The 19,139-nt window shown below is 42.7% G+C and overlaps 1 protein-coding gene across 2 annotated transcripts in view; it reads left to right on the top strand.

Moving 5' to 3' along the window:
- Nucleotides 1-1,402: 1,402 nt before the first annotated feature.
- LOC109898120 (rho GTPase-activating protein SYDE2) overlaps nt 1,403-19,139 on the top strand; it is a 75,691-nt gene continuing 57,954 nt past the window's right edge. The window contains exon 1 of one of the 2 annotated variants that reach the window (XM_031833625.1): nt 1,403-1,805. In XM_031833625.1, coding sequence (XP_031689485.1) covers nt 1,697-1,805 — 109 coding nt within the window. In that variant the 5' untranslated portion in view covers nt 1,403-1,696. The remainder of the gene's footprint in view (nt 1,806-19,139) is intronic. The other variant, XM_020492933.2, reaches the window with a different exon arrangement.

The raw sequence follows: 19,139 nt of genomic DNA, 5'->3' as shown, positions 1-19,139 counted from the left end.
GGGGGGGGGGGGACAAAGTACATGAGGATGATTGGAGGGGGGCTACTCCCCTTGTCAATAAATTGGAGAATTATGATTAATTCTATGTTTATTAAACAACAAAAAATTCTGCAAATCCAAGCACACCTCTAGAGCCATCTTACCCTGGTGTTATTTAAAACATTTTAATTTAAGAAACGACACCTGCTTCTCTGCATCACTGCTAAAATCTGGGTAAAAGATTGAAAGGAATGTGCGTCTTTTTTAGTAATTTCTTGCTTTTCAGGTCTACCAACCTGGCCAGCAGGCATGGCAGCTAAGATACTTAGACAAGCTAGCTACTCTAAATTCATTGATAGCCTGAAATGGCTTCTTGGTAGCTAGTTATGAAGTTGGGGGAGAGGCCAGCTAAAGCCAACTTCATAAAATGTATAAGTGGCTAGTGGTATTACAGAGAAACAACAACCATTTTTACAACAAACAAAAAAAAATACATCGATTTTTTTATTTAACATTTTTAAACAGGACAAAGCTGAGGGGGCCTGTGATGCCTTTGAGCAGAAGGCTACTCATGGTCTTGCACTTGTATTAAGCAGGTCAAGGACCAAGTGCTGTCGGATTTGAACGCTATAAAGGCTGTTCACTTAAAAATAAACATTTCCCAGCAACACTATCTTATCTTAGGTCTTATTCCAGAATAACAAAAAAAGGGAATCATTTGTGTAATTACATTGTATCAGTGCATAAAGTAACATCAGTTTATCTTATTTCCAAGAAAGTACAGAAAAATGAATGCATAAGTAATCAGTAACCTGTTCCATCAAGTGGTTTAGCTTACTGGTAGTGAAGGGAGATACATGATAGTAATACTTAGTCTACTCACTCTGTCTACCATCTTTTGTTGTGATTTTATTGTCATGCTCAACTCATTAAAACAAATCTTGAGCATCTTGTAAATCTGTTCTGCAGACATGCACAGAAGTCATCAGGTTCACTGATGCCTTGTACTCCATATCCTCCGGGAAAATACGTGCACTGACAAGTCGGTAAAAACCAAGAAATTATATTGAGATTGACAAACATGTTGGTGATAAACACTTCTATATTATAGCTATATGAGTTGTCTAGAGTTTGTGGAATGGCTTGGAAACCACATTTGAAACCGTTATTATATTATTATTAGTAGTAGTAGTATAATTATATTATGCACGACCAAGCCTATAGGACTTTGCATAATGCGTTTATTGATTCACTGGAATGTAACCAGTGGTTTACTAATCTGTCACATGTTACCTCTAGGATACAATGTCACACGTTGTGTCGTTGGGATACTATGTAGCCAAATTCACAACATATTCGGTGAAGTTGTGCAATGTAGCAGCCAGCTAAACATTTTGAACCCACTAGTTGCGCACGAGTTTGCGCAATGCGCTCCCATCACCGCCAGAAAATATTCCAAATATTTTAACTGCAAGCACAGAGATGAGGGGAGACAGATAGCGGAGTGCGGAGGGAGTGAAAAGCGAGAGGTGCAAGTGAGCTAACAAGCTAACTAGCTATAGACAGTGAATGGGGGCATATTAGATGTGACAGTGGAGAATGGAGAGGACACCGTACGCTCGGCGAGTTTTGTCCACAGAAATGGTACTCAAACTCGGTCTCTACCGACCAGGGGGCTTGTGCTGAAACTGGAGAAACACCGGGTGGAAAGTAAGGAATGGCTGATCCTCTGCGGAGGACTTTACTAGCAAAACTTCGGGGGAAGAAATCCAAGAATGGGACACCGGTTGGTGGATACGGAGCTGCAGCTAATGGGGGCAGAGAAGGTAAAGAAAAAGTTTCTCAAAACCCAAACGGACAAGCTCATCCAGTAGTAATGTTCGCAGAGTTGCATTGTGTGGCAGACAATATCATGAGAGGCAACGAGAGTTATGTGAATGGGATTGTAGAAAACAAGGTTGGATCAGTTTGGGAGCAGAGCACGGTAGGAGTTGTTAAGACTAGTGTGTTTCCCCAGCAGTACGAGGCTCCAGCTACCATGCACATAAACACTAGCCGGGGGCCGGGAGACAATCAGGGCAGCGGGGGCTCGGGGTTTAGGAGTCGAGTTAATGAAGAACTCTTGGGGGTCTCACTTCAAATAGCAACGCAGTACGGGGGGCACGATAGGTACGAGATGGGCAGAATCCCTAACGGCTACTTCTCGAGACAAGTACAACAAGAACAGATCGGGAAACCGCACGAACAGAGAAAACACTTTGGCCCCATTCCGCGACAGTACGGCGCAGGGGACTCCATAGGGTTCGGTGGCAGTAGTCCTAATTATAACATTATATACCACAGACGGCCTGGTGTTGTAGATCGAGAGGGAGTTAAACTGACAGGTGGCAACTATCCTGGTTCAAAGAGTAATGGGACAAATGTCTGCTTTGACGCATATCTAAAGACTCGAGTCAGCGACGGGCAGGCAGACTCCTGCCATCAAACTGTGTACAACTACAAGGCAGAGAACGCGCAGAGGTCAATACATTATTTAAAAGGCAAGGCAAAATTGCATCCTGGCCACAACCAAATATTGGAAACAAACGTTACAACTAACTGGATGCAAATGTATCCGCTGGGTGCACTATGTGGACATCATCCGTCCGGTAGTTACACGGAGGAAAACATTGTTATTAGAGACATCGAGAGCTACCGGAGCTCGCCTGAATTTACCGGGGACAACATTAGGGTGACACATTTGCAGAGCCCCACATTCTTCCCCACTGAATTGGAGATATGCGACGTAAACGTGGCTTCCCATTTCATATGCGCTAGAGAGGGAACACTCCGAAACAACTCTATAGATAGCGAAAATGACGATTACTATGATAACGAAATTCTCCCCTTTTACATATCGGAGTCAGTAGGACCAAGTGACAGAAAGGGCTCTGATAAAGTAGAAAGCATAGAGTCGGGAATAGATGTTCCAAAAGGACATGTCATCAGTGACAGTGTGCAGGAGACAGACAGACTACATAGCCAGTTGAAAGAGGCGTATTACCTGCTTATAAACGCCATGCATGATATTAGTTTTGATGGTCAGGTCAGTGTCAATGGATTTAAAGATCAGAAGAGCATGTGCTCGTGGTCCTCCTTCAAACACGTGGGCAGTGATGCTTTGTCATCTGGAGAGTACAGTGCCCAACAGGTGCCTGACATGGACTCGCTCCCATTGTGCCTGCTGAGTGAAAATAATACTAATTTAATTTGCAAGAGCCTTGTAAACCTATCTGCTAGCAGGATTAGGGCCCCCTTACTGCGATCCACTAGTGATGGAACTATCAAACACTATCAAACACTATCAAACACTGGCGTGCACAATGGACCCTGTATCCAGGGCCTCGGTTCCCAAAGCCCTTTGGTTGTTGGGGCCTGTGAGGATGGGGATGGAGCAAATAGGCCGAAGGCTGTTGGAGCCTCTGACCCATTTGAGAAACAGACTAGCTACGATGGTGGCGCGAGCAGCGACGGCCTGCTCCATGACACCGGTGACAATGGCAAGTTAAATGAGAGTAGTAGAGGCTCGGTCAACAGCCTTACCGGGTCGTCCGACAATGCAGAACCCCAGCAGGGTGGTAACAACAATCGGGACAGAGAGATGAGCGGTTGGACTCTGGACCAGGGAGGCTCTGCCAAGGCCCACGGTGTCACCGTCAACAAGATGCAGGAGTGGATGCATAAAGGCCGCCTACTGTCATCTGAGATGAAGCAGCGCATCGCAGGGTCCACGCCCCAACCCCATGGTGCTCATGGTGGCCTGGATAGGGCACCACGGCCCAGACAGGGCCAGGTCAGCTCAGGGCCAGGTGGTTCTAAACCAGAACCCCTGACGACGGCTAAACCAGACGCAGTGGTCTCATGCCAGGGCCAGGCAACACAGAAGTCAGGTAGGAAGGCCTCTCCTGGGGTGGTGGTGGCTCCCCCAGTGGATTCACTCTCCCATCCAGGGAATCTCCCACCTGTTGTCCTCCTCCAACCTCCTTCACCCATATTAAACTACTTCGTCTGGTGGTGGTGGTCTCAATCTCCCCCCTCTGGATGCAAACCAAAGGGACGGAAAGAATGCCTGTCTGACCGGCCTCTTTGCTTTCCTTAGTAGGATTCTCTAAAGTCTAACTTGTGGCGGGTTCTGGTTCTTCTCCTTCACACACTAATTTACGATACATTTTAACACTGAATATCGCATCACAGGGTTATAGAGGGTCACGCTGTAATAGTAACAATAACCACTAACTCACTCTGTTGTCTCATGCTCTTGATAACAGTGATACTGGTGGTGATGGTGGATACAGTTGAAGTCGGAAGTTTACATACACTTAGGTTGGAGTCATTAAAACTCATTTTTCAACCACTCCACAAATGTCTTGTTAACAAACTATAGGTTTGGCAAGTCGGTTAGGACATCTACTTTGTGTATGACACAAGTAATTTATTCAACAATTGTTTACAGACAGATTATGTCACTTATAATTCACTGTATCACAATTCCAGTGGGTCAGAAGTTTACATACACTAAGCCTTTAAACAGCTTGGAAAATTCCAGAAAATGTCATGGCTTTAGAAGCTTCTGATAGGCTAATTGACATAATTTTGAGTCAATTGGAGGTGTACCTGTGGATATATTTCAAGGCCTACCTTCAAACTCAGTGCCTCTTTGCTTCACATTATGAGAAAATCAAAATAAATCAGCCAAGACATTAGAAAGAAAATTGTAGACCTCCACATGTCTGGTTCATCCTTGGGAGCAATTTCCAAACGCCTGAAGGTACCACGTTCATCTGTACAAACAATAGTATGCAAGTATAAACACCATGGGACCACGCAGCTGTCATACCGCACAGGAAGGAGACGCATTCTGTCTCCTAGAGATGAACATACTTTGGTACGAAAAGTGCAAATCAACAGCAATGGATCTTGTGAAGATACTGGAGGAAACAGGTACAAAAGTTTCTATATCTACAGTAAAACGAGTCCTATATTGACATAACCTGAAAGGCCGCTCATAAAACCGCCATAAAAAAGCCAGACTATGATTTGCAACTGCACGTAGGGACAAATATCCTACTTTTTGGAGAAATGTCCTCAGGTCTGATGAAACAAAAATAAAACTGTTTGGCCATAATGACCATCGTTATGTTTGGAGGAAAAAAGGGGATGCTTGCAAGCCGAAGAACACCATGCCAACCGTGAAGCACGGGGGTGGCAGAATTATGTTGTGGGGGTGCTTTGCTGCAAGAGGGACTGGTGCACGTCACAGAATAGATGGTATCATGAGGATGGAAAATATGTGGATATATTGAAGCAACATCTCAAGACATCAGTCAGGAAGTTAAAGCTTGGTCACAAATGGGTCTTCCAAATGGACAATGACCCCAAGCATACTTCCAAAGTTGTGGCAAAATGGCTTAAGGACAACAAAGTCAAGGTATTGGAGTGGCCATCACAAAGCCCTGATCTCAATACTATAGAACATTTGTGGGCAGAACTGAAAAGTGTGTGCAAGCAAGGAGGCCTACAAACCTGACTCCGTTACACCAGCTCTTTCAGGAGGAATGGGCCAAAAGTCACCCAACTTATTGTGGGAACCTTGTGGAAGGCTACCTGAAACGTTTGACCCAAGTTAAACAATTTAAAAGGCAATGCTATCAAATACTAATTGAGTGTATGTAAACTTCTGACCCACTGGGAATGTGATGAAAGATATTAAAGCTGAAATAAATCATTCTCTATGCTATTATTCTGACATTTCACATTCTTAAAATAAAGTGGTGATCCTAACTGACCTAAGTCAGGGACATTTTTACTCTGATTATATGTCAGGAATTGTGAACAACTGAGTTTAAATGTATTTGGCTAAGGTGTATGTAAACATCCGACTTCAACTGTATGTATAAAAAATGGCTCTTGAACAATAAATATAATAATGTGTATTAATGTTTAATGTTGCTTACCAGCAAAAATTGAGATGAAAACATTGTATAATAAACACAAATGGATATCCTGTTTTGATATTACCATGTTAGAAAACCTATCCCTGTCATGTCCGGTTGTTGTTCCATGGTGTGTGTGTGTGTGTGTGTGTGTGTGTGTGTGTGTGTGTGTGTGTGTGTGTGTGTGTGTGTGTGTGTGTGTGTGTGTGTGTGTGTGTGTGTGTGTGTGTGTGTGTGTGTGTGTGTGTGTGTGTGACTGTAGTGGGTTGAGAGTCTGGTCCAGGGTAAACCAATAGGGCGTTAGGCCACGTGCTGGGTGCTGTTGTTGACTCTCTCTGGTGCAGTGCTAGAAATAGTGTGATCTCCGGACTGCAGCGGAAATGCCTCTCTGTTTGTCTTTAGAGACACATATTTCCCTCACAGTGTGCAACAGTGTGCATTCACACGGCAGCAATATTTGTGACCTGTTGCCACAAGAAAACACCGTTAGAAAATATAAATATAAACCATATTTATGTTTGTTTATCTTCCCCTTTGTAGTTTTTTTTTTGCACATAATATGACATTTGAAATGTCTTTATTTCACTTTTGTTTATTATCTACTTCGCTTGCTTTGGCAATGTTAACATATGTTTCCCATGCCAATAAAGCCCTTAAATTGAATTTATTTGGGGGGGGGGGGTGCTGCTAACCTTCTACTCTCTCTTTTTCTACTCTCTCATGTCTGTATCTCTCCTCATCTTTCTCTCTTTTTTTCCATCTCTGTCACTCTATTCATCTTTTTATACTCTACTCTCTTCTGTCATCGTAGAGAAGTTCAATCACTTCTGAGCTTTTCCACTGTCCAACCATACATGTTGAAGTTGACAAACATGAGAAGAAAGAGAGGGGAGAGAGAGATACAGGCCTCTAGGCTATTTCTGCTTTGTACGAACTGGGATGTATAGAAAAGACTAGCTCAGGAACCTGGGAAGGGAAGGTGTCTCTCAATTCAATTCAAGGGCTTTATTGGCATGGGAAACAAATGTTAACATTGCTAAAGCAAGTGAAGTAGATAATAAACAAAAGTGAAATAAACAATACAACTTAACATGGAACATTACACTCACAGAAGTTCCAAAAGAATAAAGAGATTTCAAATATTATATTATGTCTATATACAGTGTTGTAATGATGTTCAAGTATACAAGGGAAAATAAATAAACATAAATATGGGCTGTATTTACAATGGTGTTTGTTCTTCACTGTTTGCCCTTTTCTTGTGGCAACAGGTCACAAATATTGCTGCTGCGATGACACACTGTGGGATTGCACCCAGTAGATATGGGAGTTTATCAAAATTGGGTTTGTTTTCAAATTCGTTGTGGATCTGTGTAATCTGAGGGAAATATGTGTCTCTAATATGGTTATACTTTTGGCAGGAGGTTAGGAAGTGCAGCTCTGTTTCCACCTCATTCCTCCTCTCTCTGTAGGTTGTTGTTGGGGATGGGAAAGAAGAAAGTGGGGGGATTGGGCTGTCATGCCCCCCCCCCCTCCTTACTACATAAGTTTACCCAACCCACATCGCCATGGTAACTTGCATTTTAAAAGGACCTGGGAGTGAATATTTAGAATGCCATTCATGTTGTTTAACATGTTTGCACCCTGTTACTTAATTCCTCAGATTGAATGAACAAAATGGGGAGTGATGAAGTATTTACCAAGGTCAGCCCTAGAGCTTATTCTACCCCTGTGGGTCTCTCTCTCTCTCTCTCTCTCTCTCTCTCTCTCTCTCTCTCTCTCACTCTCACTCTCACTCTCACTCTCACTCTCACTCTCTCTCTCTCTCTCTCTCTCTCTCTCTCTCTCTCACTCACTCACTCACTTTAAAAAAGAAATGCACAAACCTCTCAAAGCGTGACTCAATTGCTACCCCCAGACGATAAACTCTCCTTTTATAGGCTCTCTCTTATTTTATGTAGATGTTTTTTTATGTGTCTGGGCTGACAGTAACATCGATCCCTTTTAATCCCCCTCCTGGTTTTTTAAATTGGAAATTAGAATTCACTTTGAAGTCAGGAAAATCATTCATTTGATTTGGAGTGTAAATTATATTTTACTACAGTCGTTTTAAAGTCTAGTGTGAAAATCCTCTGCTGATTCATCACCTACACTGTACTTGCTATTCACAGTGATGTGAGTCTGAATGTCTAGGGAACTAGGTTACAATAGACTAGTGAGAAGTTGTCAGATGTCTTATCGTTTGTGTGTACGTACACGTGTGTGTGCATGCCATGCATACGTGTGTGAAGTGAGACCAAGGTTATTGTAGTAAACAAAAACTGAAAATAAAATAAAAACTACATCACATAGATTTTTTTGTTGTTGAAATGACGTGGTAACAACGTTGATTAAACCAGCTTATGCCCAGTGGGTAGCTTGCGTATCGCTATCACTAGCTATCACTAGCTAACAGGGAAGAAATCAGAGGGCGAGCACGGAGGGTGACTGGACCAAGCTAGAACAGCTTGTGAAGTTGCCGGACCCGTTCGCAACCCACACCGACCAACTTGCTGACTCGCGACTGGACCAAGCTAGAGCAGCTTGTGAAGTTGCTGGAGCCGTTCGCAACCCACACCGACCAACTTCCTGACTCGCGACTGGACCAAGCTAGAACAGCTTGTGAAGTTGCTGGAGCCGTTCGCAACCCACTGACCAACTTGCTGACTCGTGACTGGGCCAAGCTAGAGCAGCTTCTGAAGTTGCTGGAGCCGTTCGCAACCCACACCGACCAACTTCCTGACTCGCGACTGGACCAAGCTAGAGCAGCTTGTGAAGTTGCTGGAGCCGTTCGCAATTCACACTGACCAACTTGCTGACTCGCGACTGGGCCAAGCTAGAGCAGCTTGTGAAGTTGCTGGAGCCGTTCGCAACCCACACCGACCAACTTGCTGACTCGCGACTGGGCCAAGCTAGAGCAGCTTGTGAAGTTGCTGGACCCGTTCGCAACCCACACCGACCAACTTGCTGACTCGCGACTGGACCAAGCTAGAGCAGCTTGTGAAGTTGCTGGAGCCGTTCGCAACCCACACCGACCAACTTCCTGACTCGCGACTGGACCAAGCTAGAACAGCTTGTGAAGTTGCTGGAGCCGTTCGCAACCCACTGACCAACTTGCTGACTCGTGACTGGGCCAAGCTAGAGCAGCTTCTGAAGTTGCTGGAGCCGTTCGCAACCCACACCGACCAACTTCCTGACTCGCGACTGGACCAAGCTAGAGCAGCTTGTGAAGTTGCTGGAGCCGTTCGCAATTCACACTGACCAACTTGCTGACTCGCGACTGGGCCAAGCTAGAGCAGCTTGTGAAGTTGCTGGAGCCGTTCGCAACCCACACCGACCAACTTGCTGACTCGCGACTGGGCCAAGCTAGAGCAGCTTGTGAAGTTGCTGGAGCCGTTCGCAACCCACACTGAGCACCTTCAAACTGACAGCCACTTGCTGTCTGACGTAGTGCCATGCATTTTCAACTTTGAGTAACACTTGCAGTCAACCACTTTTGCAAAACAGTTGTCACGTGCTTTGTAAACCCCTGGTGTAGACTATTGGTGAAATGCTTCTTTAGCTTCCCAACAAAGCAGAGAACAAAATAGAAAAATAATAGAAAAAAATTACTCGAGGAATAAATAAAAGGAGTAATGATAACTTGGCCGTATACAGTGCATTCGGAAAGTATTCAGACTAGTGATGTGCCGATACCGATATCTGATATTTTCCTTGCCCCCAAAAATTATACCTATAACTGATATTTAACATTTTAGCTGCATTTTAAACATTCTAGTACAGTTAAATAGTTAACACACACTCATGGACCCAGTAGTCTAAGGCATTGCATTTCAGTGCAAGACGTGTCACTACAGTCCCTGGTTTGAATCCAGGCTCTATCACACCCGGCTGTGATTGTTACACACACACCACACACTGACCAAAAAGTTATTTTGCTGACATGTACGTGTGTCCCATTACCAGTAAAACATAATCAAAACCTATTTCTTTCACTTACTTGCTATGCTGTTTCATTGTTCATTTGTTCAGTCGTTTCATTCATTCTCAACCAGGATTTCTATGGAACGCCGTTTGGGTCTTTGCGTGTCAAAAAAGATACACGTCAAATAACACTGTATGTGTGTCAAATAACACTATTTGATGTGTAAAATAACACTGAGTGTCAAATAACACTATTTGATGTGTAAAATAACACTGAGTGTCAAATAACACTATTTGACGTGTCAAATAAGCTTGTTGACCAATCAGGACCTGAATATGACTGCACGTCACATAATAATTTAACACGTTCATATATTTTTTACGTAGTTATTACACATTGATTACACTAGCACTCGTATTTCATATGTCACAACGATTCATCAATACGTATGCTATGATGCTGGTGAAGTTGTCTTGCGCACCTACAGTGCTGGTCAATAAAAAAAGCTAGCTAGCTCATGGATGAAAAAAAATAATATTCCCCAAAAACATAGCAAAATGACATAATCTGTTTCAGTAGCTATAGTTAGCTAGCTAACTATATAGCTAGGGGTCATCATCTAAAATAACCCTAATTTACAAGACAGTTCTTATTTGATTAAATGGTGGTCGGACCCATCTATGTGAAGCTGGCCACAATAAAGATTAGCCACAATAGTGGACTTTGCTGTTAGTCTTCAAAATCAAAGTATGTCTTTGACAGTGATGCAAATTAATTCAAATAGTAGAATTGTTCCATAATTGAATAGATCATGCTTAACAAGGTCGGAATGTTGTTATATAAAATCAACAAAAGACAATAATTTGTTCACTTGACAAAAATCTGTTGAAATCACACTGAATGTATTATACTTTAGAATTACATCGAGGGCATACTTATTTCACTGTACAGCCTTACCTATGGATTGTGGATCAATGACATGGGGTATCAGTCTACTCAGACACCCAGAGAACATTAGCGCCGTAGCTCTTATTGGGGGACTCTGAAACAACTGTGAATTGAGCCACAATTATCTATGTGTATTAAACACTATTTCTGAGGAAAAACAATACTGCGAGGATGTTTTGAGTCTGATAACTCTGAGGAGGATGTTGGGAAAAAATATTTGAGGTATTGAGTAGACTGATACCCCATTGCATTGATCCCCAAACCTTAGGTAAAGCTGTACAGTGCAATAAAAATGTCATTACACACAATAGACTGACTGGGGAGGTGATTTCACACAGTCACAGTCCCGCGATAAGAGCTACAGCCCTAATATTTGCGTAAACTCTTTACAGTTGTTTTCTGTGGGTGACACCGAGTAGACTGATACCTTCCTATTCCAACCTTGTTTAACATTGTCTAGTCTAAATATGGCATGATTCCACTAATTGTAACCTTCTGCATCACTTTCAAAGAGGTACTTTTATTTTGAAGGCAAACTGCAAATTCCACTATTGTGCCAAATACTTATTGTTTCTAGCTTCACAACACATAACCTTAGTCCGGTCGAGCCTCACTAGCCAGATGAAGCTAGCTGGCTGCTTATAACGTTAGCTTTGGGCAACAGGGTTAAGTAGCTGGCTAGCTATTTATTTTCATGAACTGAAGTTCAATTTCAATAGGCGAACAAGTGGCTACCTAGCTATTACTTACTCACAAAATGATTCCTAAATCATTGCTAAGAATAATGAAAATGACTGCAGTTTCCACTGGTCATTGTTTTCAGGCTGGTTGTATCGGTGCTAGCTAGGTACCAAGCTAAAATTAGCTAGCTACCCCAGAAGTTGCGGTCAAACAAATAATGCTTTATTACTAACACAGTATTGTAAACACATCGTTTGTGGCCGGTGTTTGCTTGTTTGCATACTTTTTTGAACAGCTTTGACAGTGCTAGTGATAGCAGTGGTGGCACTTGGCTTGCACGTGCAAATTCAGAACACACAACATTCTATAAGCTTATGTAACGGGTCAAATCGTGTTATTTGACGTGAATCCTTTTTGACCAGCATTGACCCAAACTACGTTCCATAGTATGTCATGACGCTAATAGCAGTGACGCTATCACTGTGTAACTCCGGTAGGGCAACATCTGAAAAATAGCGCACCTGGTAGTGTGTACCAGTGCTTGACCAGTCGGCGAAAGCCAACATCACCCACGATAGAGAACGAATTGATTGTCAAGGTGTCACTCCCTGACCTTAGAGATCCTTATTTATTCTCTATGTTTGGTTGGGTCAGGGTGTGACTCGGGTGGGAAAATCTATGTTTTCTATTTCTTTGATTTTTTTGTCGAGTGTGGTTCCCAATCAGAGGCAGCTGTCTATCGTTGTCTCTGATTGGGGATCATACATAAGTTGTGATTTTCCGTTTAGGTTTTGTGGGGTGTTATTTTTTGTGCCTGACGGAACTGTTCGCTTTCTTTTTCGCTTTGTTATTTTTGTTTGAGTGTTTTTTGATAATAAATATCATGAACACTTTCCACGCTGCGCTTTGGTCCTCTCCTTCTACAAACGAGAGCTGTTACACAAGGACAATGAATTACATTATCTTGGCGTTAATGGGTTTCGCCTTTGAGTTGTCTCACTGAAATGTTCTTACTCTTTCAAATGACTGCGTGACTTGTTGACTGCTCCATCCACACAGCAGACATTGTGGGCTAGGTTAGAAATGCTGTGTTGCACATGTAGCGCAAAGTTTTACATGCCGTCATTACTTCATGTACTTACGTTATATAGGTATGCACGTCAGCTTTGACATCGGTTTTGCACATCGGCGTTAAACTAGACATCGGGCTGATACGATGTTGTCATTTTTAGCTAATATCGTCCAATTCCGATATGTTCACCAATATATCGTGCCATCCCTAATTCACATGACAGCCCACTTGGAGTTTGCCAAAAGGCAGTTAAAGGACTCTCAGACCATGAGAAACAAGATTATCTGGTCTGATGAACTCAAGATTGAACTCTTTGGCCTGAATGCTAAGTGTGTCTGGAGGGAACCTTGCACCATCCCTATGTTGAAGCATGGTGGTGGTGGCAGCATCATGCTGTGGGGATGTTTTTCAGTGGCAGGGACTGGGAGACTAGTCAGGATCGAGGGAAAGAATAAAGTGCGCCAAGTACAGAGAGCTCCTTGATGAAAACCTGCTCCAGAGTGCTCAGGACCTCAGACTGTGGCGAACGTTCACCTTCCAACAGAACAACAACCCTAAGCACACAGCTACAACAATGCAGGAGTGGGTTCGGGACAAGTCTCTGAATGTCCTTGAATGGCCCAGACAGTGCCCGGACTTGAACCTGATCGAACATCTCTGGAGAGACCTGAAAATAGCTGTGACGCAGCGACGCTCCCCATCCAACCTGACAGCTTGAGAGGATCTGCAGAGAAGAATGGGAGAAAGGCCCCAAATACAGTTGTGCCAAGCTTCTAGCGTCATAACCAAGAAGACTCAAGGCTGTAATTGCTGCCAAAGGTGCTTCAACAAAGTACTGATTAAAGGGTCTGAATGCTTATGTAAATGTGATTTTTTGGTGTAATTTTTTATACATTTGCAAAAATGTCTAAAACCCTGTTTTTGCTTTGTCATTATGCGGTATATTGTGTGTAGATTGATGAGGGGGGAAATAAACAATTTCCCCCCTAGAATAAGGCTGTAACCTAAAAAAAATGGGGAAAAGTCAAGCGGTCTGAATACTTTCCTGAATGCACCGTATAGCCATGCTAGCCAGCAGGGTAAAACACCCACCTGCTGTTTGAACTTTGAAAATGAGACTTTCTCTGTATCCCTGCCTCTCCTTTTCTCAGTTCCTGTCATGCCTCCGTCTGTGGCTCAGTCTGTTTCCCTCGTAATATTTGTCCGTGGTCACACTATATAACTTATAAGGTCGTAAAGGCTTCATAAACCCTTGACATAGATGTTTCACAAATAATAGATGTTTCACATACTTTATAAAGGTGACATATCTGGTCTTAAGAGCTGATGCTTTGCAAAATGGTGGCATAGCCCTTTTGCCATAACACATAACCCAGGGTAAAGTGATCTCCCTTGCTCTTGTTAATCTATTAAAGTGGCTACAAAATCAAAAAGGAAGGAAATATGTCATCTGATCCTCTTTACCTACTTCCCTCCACTGTTAAGTCATGTTGTTAAGACTGTCGCTCTCAGTGTCTGTATCACGCCAAGTCTTGTTACTGAGCTGCATGGTTTTCTCTCACAAACATACACAGCACCAGTTCCAGGTTACCAGGTACAATGCTTCCTCTTGTCTGCTGTTTGTGTAAGTGGATAGATTTATGGGATGCTGGTGATGCTAATGACAGATCAGGTGATGAATGAGGTAGAGGAGGCACCAGGGTGGCAGAGCCAGACATCTTAATGTAGAAGATGACTCGACTATGAATCATACGATACTCTCCAAGTCAATGTCAAGCACCAGCATCTTCATTTTCATCTGATGACTTAGTCAAGAAGCTATCTGTCTGTTTTGGGGTTTTTGTTGTTTAAGATTTCAACGAAAAGGAAATAGCTGTATGAATGAATAGGCAGGAGAGAATAGGAACAATGAAAAGGTGGATGGAATTTTTCTGGTTCTTTTCTCTGGAATTATATGTGAACAGGAGGTTGAAACTGTTTCCAATTCTCACCCTTGCAACAGGGTGGCAGGGTCATGTGATTGCATGGAAGAGGACTGACGCACGCACGCATGCACGCACGCACGCACACACACACACACACACACACACACACACACACACACACACACACACACACACACACACACACACACACACACACACACACACACACACACACACACACCAGTGTGTTATTTAACCAGGCCATCTGTTACCCCTAAGGTCTTGAATGTTCATTGGGCAGGAAGGACACTCTCTGAGACAGCACTCACTCTGCGTGACTTTTAATTGGCCTGCACTGTGTGTCTGTCTGTTTGTATGTGTGTGTGTGGAGACCATGCTGGACACTGGTGGTGAAGGTCACCAGACTCTCACGCCAAATAGCAGCTCGGGTCGAATGAAGCCTCAGGATAACTACTGTTATCTTGGGGTCGGGTCAGGGTATACACACACAAACAGTGCACACACACAGTGCTCACACTCATACTGCGCTCACACGCTGGTGTTGGGGTCGACCCAGTTTAAATGTTTTTCACAATTTCTTTAGTTCTCACACAGCTTACTGAGTTGATGGATGATAGGAGTAACTTTTCTAGAACACGCAGAAGTTATTTTTCAGTTATTTTTCAAATATATTTCATGTTGATACGAAGGGCATATGCGTTTACAGTTTGAGTGCGATGGTACAGTAGATAGTAGCAAAGGGAAAGAGTAGTGTTAGGGGAAGGTGGTGCCGTGCCGTGTGTGATGGAGGTCTAGGAGAAGGCTGTAAATCTAGAGGAGCTGTGGTCTGGAATGTTCTACGTGTTGGCGCACGATCCCTCTCTCTTAATGAAAGACCCCTTAAAGGAGACAGCTCTGCAGTGACCAGCTCAACTCACACTGGGCTGTAAGACTGCTGCCTCTAATTCAACTTGAGCTAAGACTAGGGCTGTTGCGGTTACCGTATTACTGCCACACCGGCATTCATAACTCATGACCGCATTCAAATTCTACTTGAACGCTGTGTCACAGTAATCTCCTCCTATTCACTCTGTACACAAATGGAACTGATACGAGGGAAGTACCCAACTCGATAACGACCGCCAGCTCACTAATGGCCTGGTACTCAGCGCTCTTGTCCCTTCATTCTCATGATACAAATGCACTCAAAAATCACATCAAACACTTATCATCAAAACAGTTTCACACTTTTAAAACTAATAAATTGTAATGTCCTTACTGTGAGATGCCTAAGACAGCACTACAGGGAGACAGGATGGACAGCTGATTGTCCTCGGAGTGGCAGACCACTTGTAACAACACCTGCACAGGATCGGTACATCCGAACATCACACCTGCGGGACAGGTACAGGATGGCAACAACAACTGCCCGACTTACACCAGGAACGCATAATCCCTCCATCAGTGCTGTCTGTCCGCAATAGGCTGAGAGAGGCTGGACTGAGGGCTTGTAGGCCTGTTGTAAGGCAGATACGTGGTTTTGTCTCACCAGGGGTGATGGTCGGATTCGCGTTTATCATCGAAGGAATGAGCGTTACACCGAGGCCTGTACTCTGGAGCGGGATCGATTTGGAGGTGGACGGTCCGTCATGGTCTGGGGCGGTGTGTCACAGCATCATCGGACTGAGCTTGTTGTCATTGCAGGCAATCTCAATGCTTCGTGTTACAGGGAAGACATCCTCCTCCCTCATGTGGTACCCTTTCTGCAGGCTCATCCTGACATGACCCTCCAGCATGACAATGCCACCAGCCATACTGCTCGTTCTGTGCGTGATTTCCTGCAAGATAGGAATGTCAGTGTTCAACGGTCATGGCTGGATCGAACCCCAGGCTGTAGTGGCGCCTCAGTTCTGCGATGCAGTGCCTTAGACCACTGCTCCATTCGGGAGGAAGCTACTGCAAAATTAAGCTAACTCTAGTCATCACCTTTGACTGTGGACTGAATTAATATGCATACTGGATGGACTGGTTACCTTATTCAAACTTTATATCCATGATCCTGGTCTATTTGAGCCAGCTGTCTATTTCCTTAATGCACACAGCTTTTGTCATTTCAACCCCAAAAATCTATGTGATGACATTTAATCAATGTGGAAAACTAATTGGATTTGCAAAAAGTCATCAACATAAGGGCATTTTAAACCGTCCATAAAGCATGGTGAAATGTTTTGTTGATTTCATGTTGAATTCACTTCAGTTGACAACTCAACCAAATGTAATTCAAAACTAGATGTTGAAATGACATATTTGCCCAGTGGGATGCTATTCTGTTCTTCTGATATACATTTTCTTCATATCATAATGTTTCTTTAGACCTGCCTAAAATAAATAATGGATTCATTGTGATGGTGTATATAAAATGGATTTACAGTGCCTTGCAAAAGTATTCATCCCTCTTGGCGTTTTTCCTATTTTGTTGCATTACAACCTGTAATTTAAATGGATTTTTATTTGGATTTCATGTAATAGACATACACAAAATAGTCCAAATTGGTGAAGTGAAATGAAAAAAATAACTTCTTTCAAAAACAAAAAACAAAAACGGAAAAGTGGTGCGTCCATATGTATTCACCCCATTTGCTATGAAGCCCCTAAATAAGATATGGTGCAACCAATTACCTTCAGAAGTCACATAATTAGTTAAATGAAGTCCACCTGTGTACAATCTAAGTGTCACATGATCTGTCACATGATCTCAGTATTTTTAGGTCAGGAACAAAGTTGAGGAGAAGTACACATCAGGGTTGGGTTATAAAAAAATATCTGAAACTTTGGACTTCATTAAATCCATTATTTTAAAAATGGAAAGAATATGGCACCACAATGGCAGTGGTGGAAAAAGTACCCAATTGTCATACTTGAGTAAAAGTATTTGTTTTAATTTATGGATAACTAGGGGCACACTCCAACACAATTTATAAATGAAGCATTTGTGTTTAGTGAGTCTGACAGATCAGAGGCAATAGGGATGACCAGGGATGACCAGGGATGTTCTCTTGATAAGTGTCAGGTAATGTAACAAGTACTTTTGAGTGTCAGGGAAAATGTATGGCGTAAAGTACATCATTTTCTTTTAGGGATGTAGTTAAGTAAAAGTTGTCACATAGAAATACCCCAAAAAACGACAAGTAGAACTTTAAAGTATTTGTAATGAAGTACTTTACTCCACTGCCATGCGGTAGCAGAGAGCACAGTCTGTGGGTTGGTTGGGTGGCTGGAGTCTGAGTTATTCTTTAAGTCAAACAGTCATTTTTTAATTCAAACAGTCGCAAAATGTGACTGTATGGTCGCAGTCTAGAATCCTGTTAATGAGAAAAACCTGTTCTATTTCACCTGATTTTAACATTCTGTCATAAAGAGCACAACTTAATAAAAAACACTTTTTCACCTGCTAAATCTAACAGGACATCTCCTTTACTCAGCACCTGCTAAAGCTAACAGGCCAGTCCCTAAACTTACCACAAGCTAAAGTAAACACACCATCCCTTCCAAGAGGACATGAGCTTAAGCTGAGCTAATACTAACACACTGCTGGCTCGCTCACTGTAAACAGATTCCTGGCGTGCTTCTTGCTTAGTTGTAGTAAATATAATGTGGAGAAGCACTTTCTAAGATTTTTGGTATCCTTGAAGTGTGCAGAGTCAGACTTTTTGAATTGAAGTGGTTCCCTCTTTAATGTATGTGTGTTCCCGTATGCAGATAAGAGTGTATTATGAAAGGCTGTCTGTTCATTTGATTGGTCGACATTTTTGGACATGTATTTTTCCATATATTGACACATCCTGTTTTAATCAACTATATTCACTGAGTTTGTCTGATGCTTTAAGCACACATAATTAAAGACACACAAATGACTTGAGGGTGTCTGACCAGCAATTGATTTGATTGTGCTGGGCCAGGCACAGACTTGCTGCGCTGTGTTTAAAAAAATAAAGATAGCGAGTGACTGTGACTAGCACCCGTTGTCTCACTGCTGCAGCGATCACCACAGAACATCAAAGTGTTTATCAAATTACTGACGTGGTAGATTCGGATGTGACAAAAATGACAGATGTGGTGTTTTATGCTCGTGCACATAATTACATTACCCGACCTCCCCCAGAAAAACAAATCCTGTCTGAATAGGGCACAATAGTGCCTGACCTATAGCCAGGGCTGATCTTTGCCATTCTGCCGCCATAGGTGAGACCAAAAAATGTTGCCCCCGCAAAACTAGAATAGTCCCCGTAAGCAAAATACATAATTTCCAGATGTTGAAGTTAGGTCCAATTTAGCTTCTGGATGAAAGGTGAAATGGTATTTTCCATATGTTTTAAATATATATTGTCCAGGAAGCTGAAAAGGTATATTTTCCGAATGTTGAAAAATACGTATTTCCAGGTGTTGAAATCAGGCTTATTTTTGGTTCTGAATGAAAAATAAGTCATTTATAGACGTCTATGTTTGGACCAAATCAAGTCTGGTCCAGACTGGACAAAATCTGAACCAAAAATAAACATCTATGATGGTTCAGATTTTGTCTGGTCTGGAACAGCCGG

The sequence above is a fragment of the Oncorhynchus kisutch genome, linkage group LG10, assembly GCF_002021735.2.
Source record: "Oncorhynchus kisutch isolate 150728-3 linkage group LG10, Okis_V2, whole genome shotgun sequence".
NCBI lineage: Eukaryota > Metazoa > Chordata > Actinopteri > Salmoniformes > Salmonidae > Oncorhynchus > Oncorhynchus kisutch.
The sequence above is the reverse complement of the archived record's forward strand: the minus strand, read 5'-3'. Positions and strand labels throughout refer to the sequence as shown.